Source organism: Notamacropus eugenii, chromosome 6, assembly GCF_028372415.1.
Source record: "Notamacropus eugenii isolate mMacEug1 chromosome 6, mMacEug1.pri_v2, whole genome shotgun sequence".
Classification (NCBI taxonomy): domain Eukaryota; kingdom Metazoa; phylum Chordata; class Mammalia; order Diprotodontia; family Macropodidae; genus Notamacropus; species Notamacropus eugenii.
The window spans coordinates 21,790,376-21,805,853 of NC_092877.1; the positions used below are offsets into that span (position 1 = coordinate 21,790,376).

Below are 15,478 nucleotides of genomic sequence, written 5' to 3' on the forward strand. Positions count from 1 at the left end.
TCAAACTGATGTGCTGCTAAACTGGGAGGCCTGCAGCTTCTACTCCCTTTTGGAGACTTTTCTGAAGCTTTTCCATTTCCCTGTGTTTTTCCATCTTGGTCTCTGTTTGGCTGAGGCTGTACGCCCAAAAAGACTGGATTCTGGCAGAAATCTGTTCATCTGAAAACAAGAGGATACTTTAGAATGACAAAGGAAGTATTTGTTTCAAAGCCTATTGATGTGTGATGCTTGGGTTTTAATCTTCTTTGTCTCTGTCTCTCTGTGTCTCTGTCTCTGTCTCTGTCTCTGTCTCTGTCTCTGTCTCTCTCTCTCTCTCTCTCTCTCTCTCTCTCTCTCTCTCTCTCTCTCTCTCTCTCTCTCTCTCTCTCTCTCCCTCTCTCTCCCTCCCTCCCTCCCTCTTTCTTTCGTCTCTCCCTGCCCCCTTCTGGAACCTTCTGGAAGTTTTTTCCAAAGTACAGTCAGGCATCCAAATCATCAACAACATTGTAACTGAATCACTCCTTCCATTGGAAAAGATTGTAAGGAATAGATGAACAAACTGCCTTCATATTTCTTGTCTTTTGTCTGGCTTAGATGCCTTCCTAGGTTAAATACTTTACAACAACAATAACAAAAATAAAACCTATGGTGTTAGAATACCAGGGCTCATCACTGCTTCTGCCACTAATTATCTGTATTCCTTTAGAAAAGTCACTTCTGCATTTCTTTGGGCCTCATTCAATTTCCACATTTGTAAAGTGAGAGTGGTTGGACTAGACAGCCTTGAGGATCCCTTCTAAATTATGATGTATAATTTCTGATTTTGATACACCTTTTTCTTTTTTCTTCCTCTTCAAATAATAGAGATTTTTAAAAAATTCTTTGTTCTGTGAAATGACTGGAACTTGAATATAGGAGAAAATACAGTCATTAAATATACATATGCATATATGCATATATACACAGACATATACATATATACATGCATATGTAGATATATATGCCTCTGTATAATATGCACATATTTATGCAATTAAAAACTATTATTAACAAAGGTAGTGTGTATAATTTCTGTTGTTTCTTTAGTGTATAGACAATATCTAATGTTGTAGAACTCTGTATATGCTGTTTGCCAACACCTATATCAAACAAACCTGCCAGACTTGACTTCTCCAAATAGCATTTTCAGGCTGATAATCCCTTATGAAGAGATTTCAGAGATTTCTTCTTGCAGGGAGTATACATATACACACAGGCACACATACATACACCAACAACAAGAACACACATGCGTATATAAACACACATGTATGCACATATGCATGTATGAGCACACATGTGCACATGTACACAGTATGTATGCATGCCTGTATGCATATACACATATACAGATATGTACATGAATATGTGCATACATATATGCACATACACATGCACATGCATGCGTACCCATATGCACAATGCCCATACACACATATAATCATACATATCTATATGCACATATATGTATACATATATTCATATGCATGTGTATATGTATGTGTGCATTGTGTGTATACATGCATATGCATATACATATGCATGCATATATATGATATATACATATATACGCATATCTACATCTACATCTATCTATCTATATCTATTTTGTGAACCTTTTTTTTGACATCCCCTTTTCCAAGCTCTAACATTCCATCATTCTATGCTTTTAGTTACCAAATTGTGTTTGTACAAGTTTATTTGTAAAAATACTTCATTAAAATTCTAAAATGAAAAACTCAAGCATACTATAAAGGTATTTTATACATACGAAGAAATTGTGTGTTTCTTTTTCTTCAGAGAAATCAATTTCCTCTCTTCCAATTTTCAGTTCTTTGAGATGCTGGTCTTCAGCACCAAAGTCTCTAGAAAAGAAATTACACTTTTCTTTTAGCTTAATATTTTATCTTGGCATTAGTTTTCTACAGTCTTATTGCATTATTTTATTCCTGTAATAAAGCCTCAGCAGGCAGAGACTTGCTCCAAAGTTCTTTGAGCTTGTAGATGATGGTAATCAGTATCTAGAACATCCTTTGCTCTTGAATCAGTAGAGTAAAAGCATGCTCACAGTGCCCTCTGTGCTGAAGTCTTTAAATGAGTTTTATTTAGAATGCATATGAATAATGATATGCTCAGATGGACAGTATTGCCTCTATGTATGGCCCTTTCACACAATCTCTTTTAATTCTGCTTCCTTTATCTGGCTAGTTTCTATGCTTCAAGGCCCAATTTAAATTCCAACCCTTTCATAAAGTTTTTCCTGACCACAATCTTTGGTGGTCATTGCCTTCCCTTGACTGCAGTTGAATTTTTTGTCTATAAAATTACTGCCCAGTTTAGCAGTGGACTCTGTGCCAAAAGTCTGAATATAAATTCCAGAACCTCAGAGGAGTGACGGATCTCAGAGACCATGCAGTCCAACACACGGGTGAGCAAAAATCTCCTAAAAGATTCCTAATTATCTTTGGCTTAAGGACCTGCAGTGAGAAAGAATCTATAAGCTCATTAGATTGTGAGCTCCTCTAAGGCAGGTACAATCTTATGTCTTTTTTTTCCTTTTGTATCTTGAATACTTAGCACAGTGCCTGACACATAGTGTACACTTAATAAATGTTAATCAACTGGTTGGACTCTTGAGGAGTCCCATTGCACTTTTGGATTCCTCTCAATTTTAGTTAAGCTTTCCCTTACCTCAACACTGAATTTGTCTGCTACCTTTTACTTCAAATAATTGCTTCTAAGTATGTTCTCTGAAAGTTACAAGATGTTGGATTATCAAATGAAATGTGCATATACATATACAAGTATACACACAGATAAGTATATCTATCTATCATCTATCAGTATCTCTATTTTACACACACACACACACACACACACACACACACACACACACACCCCACACCTGTACTGGTACTCTACCAAACCCTTTGATAGCACCTTTTTGGAGTCCTCTGCCAATATCAAATTGTTCTTAGGACTGAGAAGGGATTACTTGTTTCTCTAAACTGCAGTTTCCAAGATGCCAGTCAGTACTCAAACTCATGCTAGAGTTATATTTTGGGAAAAGCCCTCATGAACATTGATCTCTATTAGGAATAGCACTCATGTATGTATCATCATGCTTTACACCCTCTTCACCATGACTGTCAGTTCTTTCTGAAGAAAGCACACACAAAGGCGTCCCAGCTGCTTCATCATCCTATATTGAAGTAGGCCCATTTTAGAGGACTTACTCCACTGTATAAAACATCCTAGACTAGAACCCAGGGGTTCTGTTTGGTTCACAACAAACTGTCGAAATCCCATCTGGAAAGTGTATGAGAGCCAGACAAAGCAGCAACATGTATACCAGCATATTCATGGTAAATTTGCTTTCCCTAGATTCATGTGGAAACATAGTACTATTTCTTGACAGTCATTTTGATTTGTGTGTAAAAACAAAAGATGCTATCTAAAGACAGAAAAAAAATTTTTCAGTATGAATCCTCTAAAGACAAACATGATCTGTTTGTTTATTTTAGAATAGCTGCATTGGAAGCTCAGTCATCTTGCTAAAAAGAAAATGATGCAAATATGGATGTACAAGGAAGGTAATCATTCCTTCCATTCCCCATGACTCTGAGTATAGGGAATTCCTTCATATAAATTAATGGGCCATAGTGGAAAGTAGTGGATCAAATGGTGGGACATCAGTTACTAAGTAAGTGAGATCATTTAGGGGAAGGAAAGCTTCCTAGCAGTTTTCAGTCTCACATCCAGGTGATATTCCTGCTATACTCTGAACTGGTGAACTATTACTGGAGTATTGTCTTGGCCTGTGGGTGCTACATCTTAGGAAAACCCAGGAAGTAGTCAGGATGTTAATAATACTGGAAGCTAGGTCACATGCTAGGGTTCAGAAGGAACTGGGGATTATTAGCCTTGAAAAGACTTGAGAGGGAACATGCATTTAAGATTCCAAAGGACTGGTATTTAGGACAGTGTTTAGATTGGTCTTCACTTACCACAGAAAGTAGACTTAGGGACAATCAAAGAAGTTGTAGAGAAGGTGTGTTTAGTTTGATATGAAGAATGTCTTTAAAAAAGAAAAACTGGAGCTATCCAAAAGGTCATAATGAAATTGACCTTGAATGATAATGACTTCCCCAATATTAAAGATCATCAAACAGAACACAATGATCACTTAGGATCATCAGGTCAGATAGTTCAAGCTTTGAAGGGCTGCAGAAGTAATATAGTTCAATCCCTTCATCTGACAGATAAGGAAACTGAGTCTCATAAAATTTAAACCACTTCCTCACGATTTAATAGTGAGTAGCAGAGTGGACATTTGAACTTCCATTCTCTGATTCCAAACCCCACATATAGGAATTGGACTTGATGACTTCTGAGGTATCTTTGAAATTCTGGAATTTCTACTCCTAGTCATCTCCAATAGACAGACAAGTGTCTCCTTGTATTTCTTACGTTGTCACATGCATATCTCTCCTCTGATAAAGGGATATAATTGTTTTCTACATATCATATAAACTTATAATTATGAACTTTTTCATCACTTAAGAATCTATTATCACTAATCTTATTATTTTGAAATGTAAGAAATCATAAGGAGACAAATTCTAAGCTGTATCTTAATAAAATAATTTACATTCTTCAGAGCCACTATTCTAAACTTCATCTTAATGTACCCTTAATGTACCACTTGCACTTCAACTACTCCAATACTCAAGAAATAATCCTGTCTTCTCTTTCATATGAGTTTCCTCACTTCTCCATTCTTCAAAATCTTTCTGTGTCTTTTTCCATTCTTATCTCCCACTTAGTCTCAAAGAATAAGCACCTTGCTAATATTAAACTCTTTATCTGTGATATCTCCTATCTCTAACAACCCCTTGATTCATTTATCATCTTGGCTTTGTTTTATAATTCTTTTTTCCCTCCATAGTGTCATCTTCTACTTTTTTAAAAAAAATAGAACAATAAACACACTCAGCATCCTTCTCTCCGCCCCGCTCTTTGGCTTTACTATACCCTGAACTTTCCTTCCTAAATCTTCTTCCCCTTCAACTGCCCATTTCACAAAAGATTTATCTATACTTGCTACCTCCACTTCCTTAACATCCACTCATTCTTTATGTCTCACACTGTGGGGTTTCTTTTGCCACCACTCTTCTGAAACTTCTGAATACAAAGACAGAAATGATAGACAAGTTTCACAAATTCCATGACCCTTTTCTCAAACACCATCCATCTGAAGCATTTTGGACTGCTGACAATTCTTTTCCTCCTTTCTTTTAAAATTGAATTTAATATTTTATTTTTTCTTCAATTGCATATAAAATAATTCTTAACATTTATTTTTCTTAAATTTTTAGCACCAAATTCATATCTTCCCACTCCTCCCCCCTTACTAATAATACAAGAAATTTATAAAGGTTATACAAAGCACATTTCCATGTTAGTCATCCTGTGAAAGAAAGCACTGACATAAAAAACAAGAAAAATGCAGAAAGAAAAAAAAAAAGGTATTTAGAGTCCATCAGCTGTTTCTCTGGAGACTGGTACTATTTTTCATTGTAAGTCTTTTGGAATTATCTTGGATCTTTGTATTGCTGAGAATAACTAAGTCTTCACAGTTGATCATCTTACAATATTGTTATTACTGCACACAATGTTCTCTTGGTTCAGCTTATATTACTTTGTACCAGTTCTTGTAAGACTTTCCTGAGAAGTTTTTCCTGAGAACATCATGCTTATGGTTTCTTGTAACACAATAGTATTCTCTCACAATCATATATATATATCACAAATTGATGGTGGACATTCCCTCAATTTCTGATTCTTTGCCACTATTAAAACACCAATACACATTTTTCTTTGAGGCTTTGGATGCAGCATTTTTGACTTTCTTGTTTTCCTCTGAGTTTCTGCCTTCATCTTCCCTTCGCTATAGTCACTTTCCATGGTTAGGTTCTTTGTTGCTGTTTTTGTTGTTGTTTCTTCATTTTTCCAATCTATTTCTTGACTTTTAATTTGGTGTTAAAATTGGGATTCGTTCTTGAGGTAGAAGAGGTCCTGTCCCAAGTGTCAGCTTTTTGCTGTGTAGCTGCTTTCAGCATTTATTCTGGTTTTCTTACAAGTATCAAATTCTTCAAAGGTGTTAAGATCTAAGGAGAAATGTGCTTACCACTCTTTTGGTCTCTGCTTCAAGCTGTAAGTAATCACAAGCACTAGTTTCCACCTTGAACAATGACCAGGGTCCCCTCTTTCCTGTAGCCATAAACTCTGATGTACTAGTGCTCCTTTCTACCTTCCTCCTGCAACCTAAGACTTCTATCCATATCTGCCTATGGGCAATGCAACGTTGTCCTACTTTAATGCCAGCAACAGGACCCCTATTATTTCCTTTTGTATCTGTGGACTGAGAGATCTGGAGGCCCTTGCTGCCACCATTGAATGAATTGTCCTTAAGGCCTGCTGCTAGTTTATTGGAGCATAACTTATGCTAATACAGCTTGTATTGGACTGCATTTCACTCTCATTCCAGTGCAACAGACCTTTCTTCCTGATTTTCTTGGACTGGAAAATTGTTTCCCTCCATCCTTTTGTGCATTTAGCTACTCCAGAAGCTTTCAAAGTATTATTTAAAGTGATTGGGAGGGGAATTTGGAGGAGCTCAGGTGAGTCCCTGCCTTTCCTCTGCCATTTTGTCTATGACACCCTATTTCCTTTCTTTCTTAACATCTACCCTGCCCTCCTTTGTCTAACTTAATATTGTTCTCTCCTTATACTCTACCTAACTCTCTGAAAGCTCCTTCTTGATGTTTTTTTTTTGCCAGTTTGTATTCATCTTTGCACTATCAGTCCTATTCTCTTGTCTCATCGCCTTTGTGCTCTTTGAAGATGAGGCAGTGTGGCATACAATAAACCCTAGACTTGGAGGCAGAGAACAATTCAGCCACAGAAGGCCAATACATAGCACTAGAGAGCAACCTGGTCATGGAGTATCACCAGACTGCTTGAAAGTGATTGCCAAGCAGTTCATCTTAACGTAACAGATGACAGATAACTGACGTAATTAGACCAACTGGGAGGCATTGGCCACAAGCAGCTATATAAAGGGAAGGATCAGCAGCAGTATAAGAAGAAGGAAGGGTTCTTGAGGGAATGTCACTATAAGAGCATTCAATATCATAACTATGGATGTTCTCAAGACACACATATTCATTTTCAATGTATGTTTCCTTTCCTCATTTGGGGTTTTCCTCACTGTGGTAATTTGTTGGAGGTTACTACTTTATGCATATGGTGGGAAGTAAAGTTGGGATATACTTTGAAATTCTCCGGGGATGCTATGTAAGTAAATATCTTTTGTCATCAATCAGTGTATCTAGTGCTTGGTAGGGTGAATATCAGGCCACTGGACCCAGATGGCTCAGGAGAAGAAAATGAGGTTGGTGACCATACGCAGCCTTCCCTCACTCAAATGAAAGTCAACTGCAAGTCCTGTTACCATCTGGATGTCATGGTCTTCTTCGAGAATGAAGGACAAAACATGACAAGGACAGAGGACACGTTGGAGATGACTTCTAAGCCGTGGTTTGTTTTTTGTTTGTTATTTATTTATTTAAAGTTTTCCACATTCATTTCCACAAAATTTTGGGTTCCAAATTTTCTCCCCATTTCTCCCCTCCCCCACCCCAAAACTCCAAGCATTCTAATTACCTCTACCACCAATCTGCCCTCCCTTGTAACATCCCTCCCTTCCCTTATCCCCATCTTCTCTTTTGTCCTTTAGGGCAAGATAAATTTCTGTACCCCATTATCTGTATTTCTTATTTCCCAGTTGTATAGAACAATACTCAACAGTTGTTCCTATAACATTGAGTTCCAACTTCTCTTCCTCCCTCTCTCCCCATCCATCCACACTGAGAAGGCAAGCAATTCGATATAGGCTATATATGTGTTGCTTTGCAAATGGCTTCCATAATAGTCATGTTGTATAAGATTAACTATATTTTCTTCCATCCTATCCTGTCCCCCATTTCTTCTATTCTTTCTTTCAACCTTGTCCCTCTCCAAGAGTGTTGACTTCTAATTACTTCCCCCTCCCATTGCCCTCTCTTCCATCATCCCCTCCACCCTGCTTATCCCCTTCTCCACCACTTTCCTGCATTGTAAGGTAGGTTTTCATACCAAAAGGAGTGTGCATTTTATTCCTTCCTTGGATCAAATGTAATGAGAGCAAGCTTCACATTTCCCCTCTTATCTCCCCCTTTTTTCCCTCCATTGAAAAGTCTTTTTCTTGCTTTTTTTATGAGAGATAATTTGCCCCATTCCATTTCTCCCTTTCTTCTCCCAATGTATCCCTCTCTTACCCCTTAATTTTATTTTTTTTAGATATGATACTTTCGTATTTAACTCACCCTGCGCTCTCTCTCTGTCTCTCTGTCTCTCTGTCTCTGTCTCTCTCTCTCTCTCTCTCTCTCTCTCTCTTTCTGTTTGTGTGTGTGTGTGTATGTATGTGTATGTATAATCCCACCTACTACCCAGATACTGAAAAAAGTTTCAAAAGTTACAAATATTGTCTTTCCATGTAGGAATGTAAACAGTTCAACTTTAATAAGTCTCTTATGATTTCTCTTTCCTGTTTACCTTTTCATGCTTCTCTTGGCTCTTGTGTTTGAGAGTTAAATTTTCTTTGCAGGTCTGGTCTTTTTGTCTTAAAAGTCCTCTATTTCATTGAAAGACCATGTTTTCCCCTGAAGCATTATACTCAGTTTTACTGGGTAGGAAATTCTTGGTTTTAGTCCTAGTTCCTTAGACATCTGGAATATCATATTCCATGCCCTTCAATCCCCTAATGTGGAAGCTGCTAAATCTTGTGTTATCCTGATTGTATTTCCACAATACTCAAAATTGTTTCTTTCTAGCTGCTTGCAAAATTTTCTCCTTAACCTGGTAACTCTGGAATTTGACTACAATGTTCCTAGGAGTTTCTCTTTTTGGATCACCAGGAGATGATTGGTGGATCTGGTTCTAGGATATCAGGGCAGTTTTCCTTGATATTTTCATGAAAAATGATGTCTAGGCTCCTTTTTGATCATGACTTTCAGGTAGTCCTATAATTTTTAAATTGTCTCTCCTGGACCAATTTTCCAGGTCAGTTATTTTTCCCATGAGATATTTCACATCATCTTCCATTTTTTCATTCTTTTGTCTTTGTTTTGTGATTTCTTGGTTTCTCATAAAGTCATTAGCCCCCATCTAGTCCATTCTCACTTTTAAAGAACTATTTTCTTCAATGTGCTTTTGAACCTCTTTTTCCATTTCACTAATTCTGCTTTTTAAAGCATCTTTCTCATTGGCTTTTTGAACGTCTTTTGCTAATTGAGTTAGCCTATTTTTAAAGGTGTTATTTTCTTCAGCATTTTTTGGGTCTCCTTTAGCAAGTTGTCACCTTGATTTTCATGATTTTCTTGCATCTCTCTCATTTCTCTTCCCAATTTTTCTTCCACCTCTCTTACTTGATTTTCAAAATCCTTTTTGAGCTCTTCCATGGCCTGAGGTCATTGAATATTTATTTTGGATGTTTGGGATACAGAAGCCTTGACTTTTATGTCTTTCCCTGATGGTAAGCATTGTTCTTCCTCATCTGAAAGGATGGGAGAAGATATCTGTTCACCAAGAAAGTAACCTTCTGTAGTCGTATTTTTTTTTCCCCTTTTTTGGGCATTTTCCCAACCAGTTAGTTGACTTTTGGGTCCTTAGTCAAGAGTAGGGTATACTGTGGGGATCTGTAAGATTTCAGCTCCTCCAAAGTGGCATAATTAAGCATGTACATTGGTCTGGGAGCAACAAGAGATTTTTGTGCCCAGAATCTGTGAGTACTAGAGTTTCCTCTTGACAACCACCTGGCCTCCAGTTCCACCAAGCCAGCACTGGGAGTTGGCATTCAGATAAGTTGCTCAATTCCCCTAGGGGCTGTAGGCAAGGGCAGGGCAGCCATTTAGTGTGAGGTAAAGATCACACAGGGCTGAGATACAGATAAGTTGCCCCCAGGGGTTTCTGTGGGAACTGGGAAGCCTGATGAAGCCTTTGTAGTTGCAAAGGAGCTATGGGAAGACCCTGCTCCCTTCTCTGCCAGTTGAAAAAACCCTCTCACTGATCTTGGTGCCTGTAGGTTGAGGGATCTGCAAACTATAGCCACTGCTGCTGGGGATTCCACTTCTGAGACCTGTTCCGGTCCTCCTCCTGGCACCCTGCCATGTGGTTGAGGTTGGGCTGGGCTCCACTCTGAATCTGGTGTGACAGACCTTTCCCTTTGCCCTTTCAGGTCACCCTGGGCTGGAAATCTCCTCCACTCCATTGTTCTGTGGCTTCTGCTGCTCTAGAATTTGTTGAGGGTCTTTCTTTACAGGTATTTTATGGGCTGTGGAAGAAGAGCTGGTGTATGTGCATCTTTCTACTGTGCCATCTTGGTTCTGCCCCCCTAAGCTATGTTTTTTACAGGATAAAAAGTTAAAACTTCCTTCAAAACTAGAGAAACACTCAAAACCCCCAAATTTTAGGTGCAAGAAGGATATGTGTTTAGGTTTTGGACAACTAATTTCCCTGCTCCAAATATTCTCCTCATCTATGTTTCTCTCTGTTGAACATACCAATTTCCTGTTAGTCACCAAAGATCAAAATTTCAGTCAACTTTGATCCTTTCTGCTCTTTTAAGGGGACTTCTTTCCATATCAAATTAGCAGATGAGTCTTCTTAGATCGATTGTATCTCTTGAATATGTCCACACCTTTTGATTTTCATTATCACCATCCTAGTTATCCTCATTGCTTCTAGCCTTCTCTGCTGCAATCAGACTTTATACCTTTGGTTTCTGCCTTTTTCAATTCATTCTCTACAGCTCCAACAATATTTGTTTTAAGACATAGATCTTGTTATATCTTCATTGCCTACAGGTTAAAATATAAATTCTGTACCTGAGTGTTCAAGACTATACAATCTTGTTCCAAATCACATTTAAAAGAGACCAATTCCCTAAATAATTAATGTTTTCTGGTTTATCAAATGTTGCATTATTTAGTTCCATTGTTTGTGATATGCTCTTATCTTGCTTGTTTCATATACCAATCATTCGATTGTTTAACCAATGCCATGTGATTTTGATGACTTCTGTTTTCTAACGCAAATTAAGGTCTAGAACTGTCATTTTCTTTCCTTTCCTGCCTCTTTTAATTATTTTCCTTGACATCCAGGATCTTTTCTTTACCCAAATGAATTTTATCATTTCATCTAGTTTTGTAAAGTACCACTTTGGAAATTAAATTAGCAAAGTAATAAAACTGTTTATCAACTTTTATAGTATTTTCACTTTTATTATAATTGTGTGGCTCAGTCACGATCACTGAGTATTTCTCCAACTCTTTGCACTGTTCTTTTATTCAAGCATTTTGTGTGCTTTGGTAGATCGATTTCCAGACATTCTATGCACTTTGTAGGCATTTCAAATAGAATTCCCCTTTGGATTACTCTATAGAAATTCTCTTCATTTTGTGAGCTTACTTCAAGCTTGCAAATTTGCTGAAGCTATTGTCTCAAGTGGTATCTTGTTTAATTTCCTAGGGTTTTCCAATAACAGTGATGCCATTAGCAAATAAGTATAGTTGTGTCTCCTCTTTAGCTGTTCATAATCTTAATTTATCTTGCTTTTCATTTCTATTTGTATAATTTTCAATATTGCATGAAACAATAGGGGAAATAGTAGACATCCTTTTTTTAGTCTTGTATTATGAAACCGTTTTTTTTTTTAAAGTGTCACCATTGAATGTTATGTTTGCTTTTGGTTTGAGACATGTTTAATGATATTAAAAAGGTCTACTTACTTATATTTTGCCATTTTCAAAGCATAAATATTTCTCTTTGTCAAAGAGTTTTCTATATCCATTGAAATAAATAGGATTTGATGTGAAGTGGTTTTGTTTTTAATCTGATTAATTATTTTGCTTTTTTTCTGTCCTTGAACCAACCATCCCATTCTGGTTTTATGTACAATTTGTTCACCACAATGAACAATTTCTCAGATGATCACTATAATCTATTTGAAAGGATTTTATTTTTGAAATTCATTCAATATTCATTAATGATATATAGATGTATAGTTCTTCTATGCTTTATCTTTCACTTATTTATGTATTGGCATTATATTTGCTGAACAAAAAGGAATCACAAAGAGGACTTTTTTTCTCAATTTTTGAGAATAATTTTGTAGTATTCATATGAAGTGTGCTTTAAAATTTTGATAAAATTCTTCCATGAATGCATAAAGATTATCCCTTTGATATTTATTTATAACTAGGTGTATTTTCTTTTCTCTGTGGGTTATTTAAAATCTCTATTTGATTTTTTGTTAGTTTATATATGCATATATTTTTTATTAAAATTCAGTTTTCTTTTTTTTGAATCTTGCTTTAATTTTTTAATATATATTTATTTTTCAATTCTTAACATTATATGAGCTATATTTTTTTTAAAAAGTATCCCTTTATTTTATATTTTTGGATTTGGTAGAGTATAGTTGTGTGTAATATATTCTGATAATCCTTTGATTTTTCTGTTACTGTGATATTTAGTTGATTTCATTTTTTGTCCTTTTCTTTTTAATTAGATTGACCAGTCAGTTTTATTAAAATTTTCAAAGAGCCAGTTTTTAATTTTAGTTTTATTTCTATAGATTTTGTTTACAATTCATGTATTATTGAATTAATTATTGTCTCCAATTTTACTTATTGACACTCTAATTTTCTTAAATTCATGTTCTGATCATTAATCTTCTTTTTCTATTTTGTTAATGTATATTTGTAGGCATATTATATTTCACCCAAGAACTTTCTTAACTACATCCCAGAAATTTTGCACCTTTTTAATTTTATTTGTTCTTTGACCAATTCATTTTTTTATGAATTTATTATTAAGCTTCCATTTAGGTATGCATTTTTATCTTTTTGCACCCTGAATTGTTTCTTTATAGTCTTACTAGTATATATCTACCATTTTTGTATTTTTATACTTATTGGTAATATCTCTGTAGTCTAATGATATATATGTATATATATAAATGTATGCATCCATGTATATTCTTTAGCAGTTCAATTTAGAAAAACATCATAAATCTCACTGCTTATTCCTGCCAACAATTTCTTCAATTCTTTAGTTTCTCCTTTATTTCTCCACTAAATTGGTTCAAAACTGAAAGAGGGACATTTATATCTCCCATGATAACTGCATTACTGCTTATGTCTCCTTGCAATTCAATTAATTTTTCTTTTATCAGTTGAGAAGTTAAAGAAATTTTTAGCATACAAGTGTAATAATGTATTTTTTTATATTCTTCATATATGATTTCTTTAGCATAACATAGCATAACAACGAAAACAATAACATTGCCTTTATACTCATTTATTCCTTCTTCAGTCTTGATATTTCTCAAGGAATTAAAACAGCTAAGAAGCTCATTTTAAAACTTCTAAAAGTGTTTCTGGACTATTGTCTTATAAATTTCCTCCCTCTTTTTTTTATTGTACCTTACTCTTAAAAATATCAGCTCCTACAGGTCAGAGAGAAGATATAGGTATTTGCCCTTGTAGAGGTTTTCCTATGTCCCTGATTGTATAGTTTATTACTATTCTTTGCTGTCCTATGAACATTTTTCTTTCCATTTTCCATGAATATCTTTTTCCATTCTTGCTTTCCCACTAGTAAGTCTCTCAATTGATTTCCTTTCTCCTGAGAGAGGATGATTGCTCTCTTTAAGCATCATATCTTTTCAAATTGTTCCAGTTATGAGGTTCCCACTCTGTATTTATAGAATATGTCTCATCTTCATGGAAATTTTGTTCAGTGGAACCCCTTGCAAGTGCTAAAACGAGATTTTCTCTCTTCTTTGGCTCCATTTTAAATTCCTCCCTTGCCTCCTTACCTAGATTTTCACAGACTTTCTTCTTCCAGAGATTACAGGAGTTACTTTTATTTTTTTACATTTTAATTTTCTTTATTATTCAAAAAAACATCCTTTTTATTTACTTTTTTTGACTCTGTGATTGTGCCTTCAACACCTTCACAACAATTTTCTGCTCTTCAATCTGGAAAGCACGCTTGATCCTGTCATGGACACATTTAGTACCCATGGAGCCACCATAAGCCCTGCTGACATGCTTTTTTGTGTTTGATAGTCTCATAAGAACTTTAGGTCTCACTCCACTAACACGTCGAAGTCTTCCTGGGCACACATCACAGGCTGATGTTGGTGCTTTTCCAACTTTCTTGGTATAAAGGTAAACAATTCTGTTACCTGGGATTCATAACAGTCAAGTTTTGTTGGATACTGTATTGTAGGACAGCCTACGGCGATATGTCAGACACTGAACCATTTTTAATTTGTCAGGTCCATCACAGGAAAAGGGAACAGGAGTTACTTTTATTTTACTGTTATCCTTTGATTTCCTTAGTCCAACACTCATTCACCTCTCCCTTTTATGCCTTCTTCTATTTTGTAATTTAGTCCCACATAAAACATTTGATCATCTATGGGAAGAGTGCTATGAGGCTTAGTACATGATGTTTTAGATTGAGTCTTCCATCATCACCAATCTTTGTCTCCTTGTATATTTTTTGCAAGAAATTTATATGTAGCTTATGTTTTTATTTTATTTTTGTTATTGTAAGTGTCTATAAATTTCCTTTCACTTTTTCTCCTTTTTTTCCCAGGATAATTCATTTCTTTTATCTGTAGTTTCCTTCTTTGCCATATTATTTTAAACCTCTTCTATTTCTGTTATGTTAAGGTATTAAGAACTATTTGTTCTGTTTCAGTTTTCTTTGTAGGAAAACTTCAAATGTCTCATAATGAGCATCCATCTTTTTTGAATAATGATTAATCTGAGGTTTGCAGGGTATATCAAGTTGGGTTTCATCTTGGACTTCTTTATTCTTCAATACATGCTATTCCCTCCTGCAGTTTCTGGTGGTTGTAAGATAGTCTTGTGTTATTTGAATTTTCTTCCCTTTATACTAAAAGTCCTTATCTTAGTTTACAAAATTTGTGTTTTTTGTTATTGGACTTATAAAATTTAATCATAAGTCTTACAATTTGTAGGTCACCAGGGATGATATGTGTTTTTTAATTAAAATTTTATTGTCTATGTTCAGAAATTACATGCTGTTTTCTTCTAATGTTTTTTCAGTAGAATGCTCAAGAATTTTTGGATTTTTTTGTTATTCTGTGAGATATATAATCCTTAAGTTCATCTCTGTGAATCCTGTCTTTGAGAATAATATGTTTTGCTTTTATGAATTTCCTTTTAATCTTATTGCTTTTTACTGCTCTTCTCCCAGATTATCCTTGATATCGGTGTATTTGCATTTTCAATAAATTGTTCTCTGTTCTTTGCTCTTT

The 15,478-nt window shown here is 35.5% G+C and overlaps 1 protein-coding gene across 1 annotated transcript; it reads right to left on the reverse strand.

Annotated features, from left to right (window-relative positions):
* Nucleotides 1-14,058: 14,058 nt before the first annotated feature.
* On the reverse strand, nt 14,059-14,453 carry LOC140512470 (large ribosomal subunit protein eL34-like). The gene is given in 1 exon segment (XM_072621568.1): nt 14,059-14,453. A coding segment is annotated over 1 exon segment (351 nt). The 3' UTR covers nt 14,059-14,102.
* Between the last annotated feature and the right edge of the window lie 1,025 nt (nt 14,454-15,478).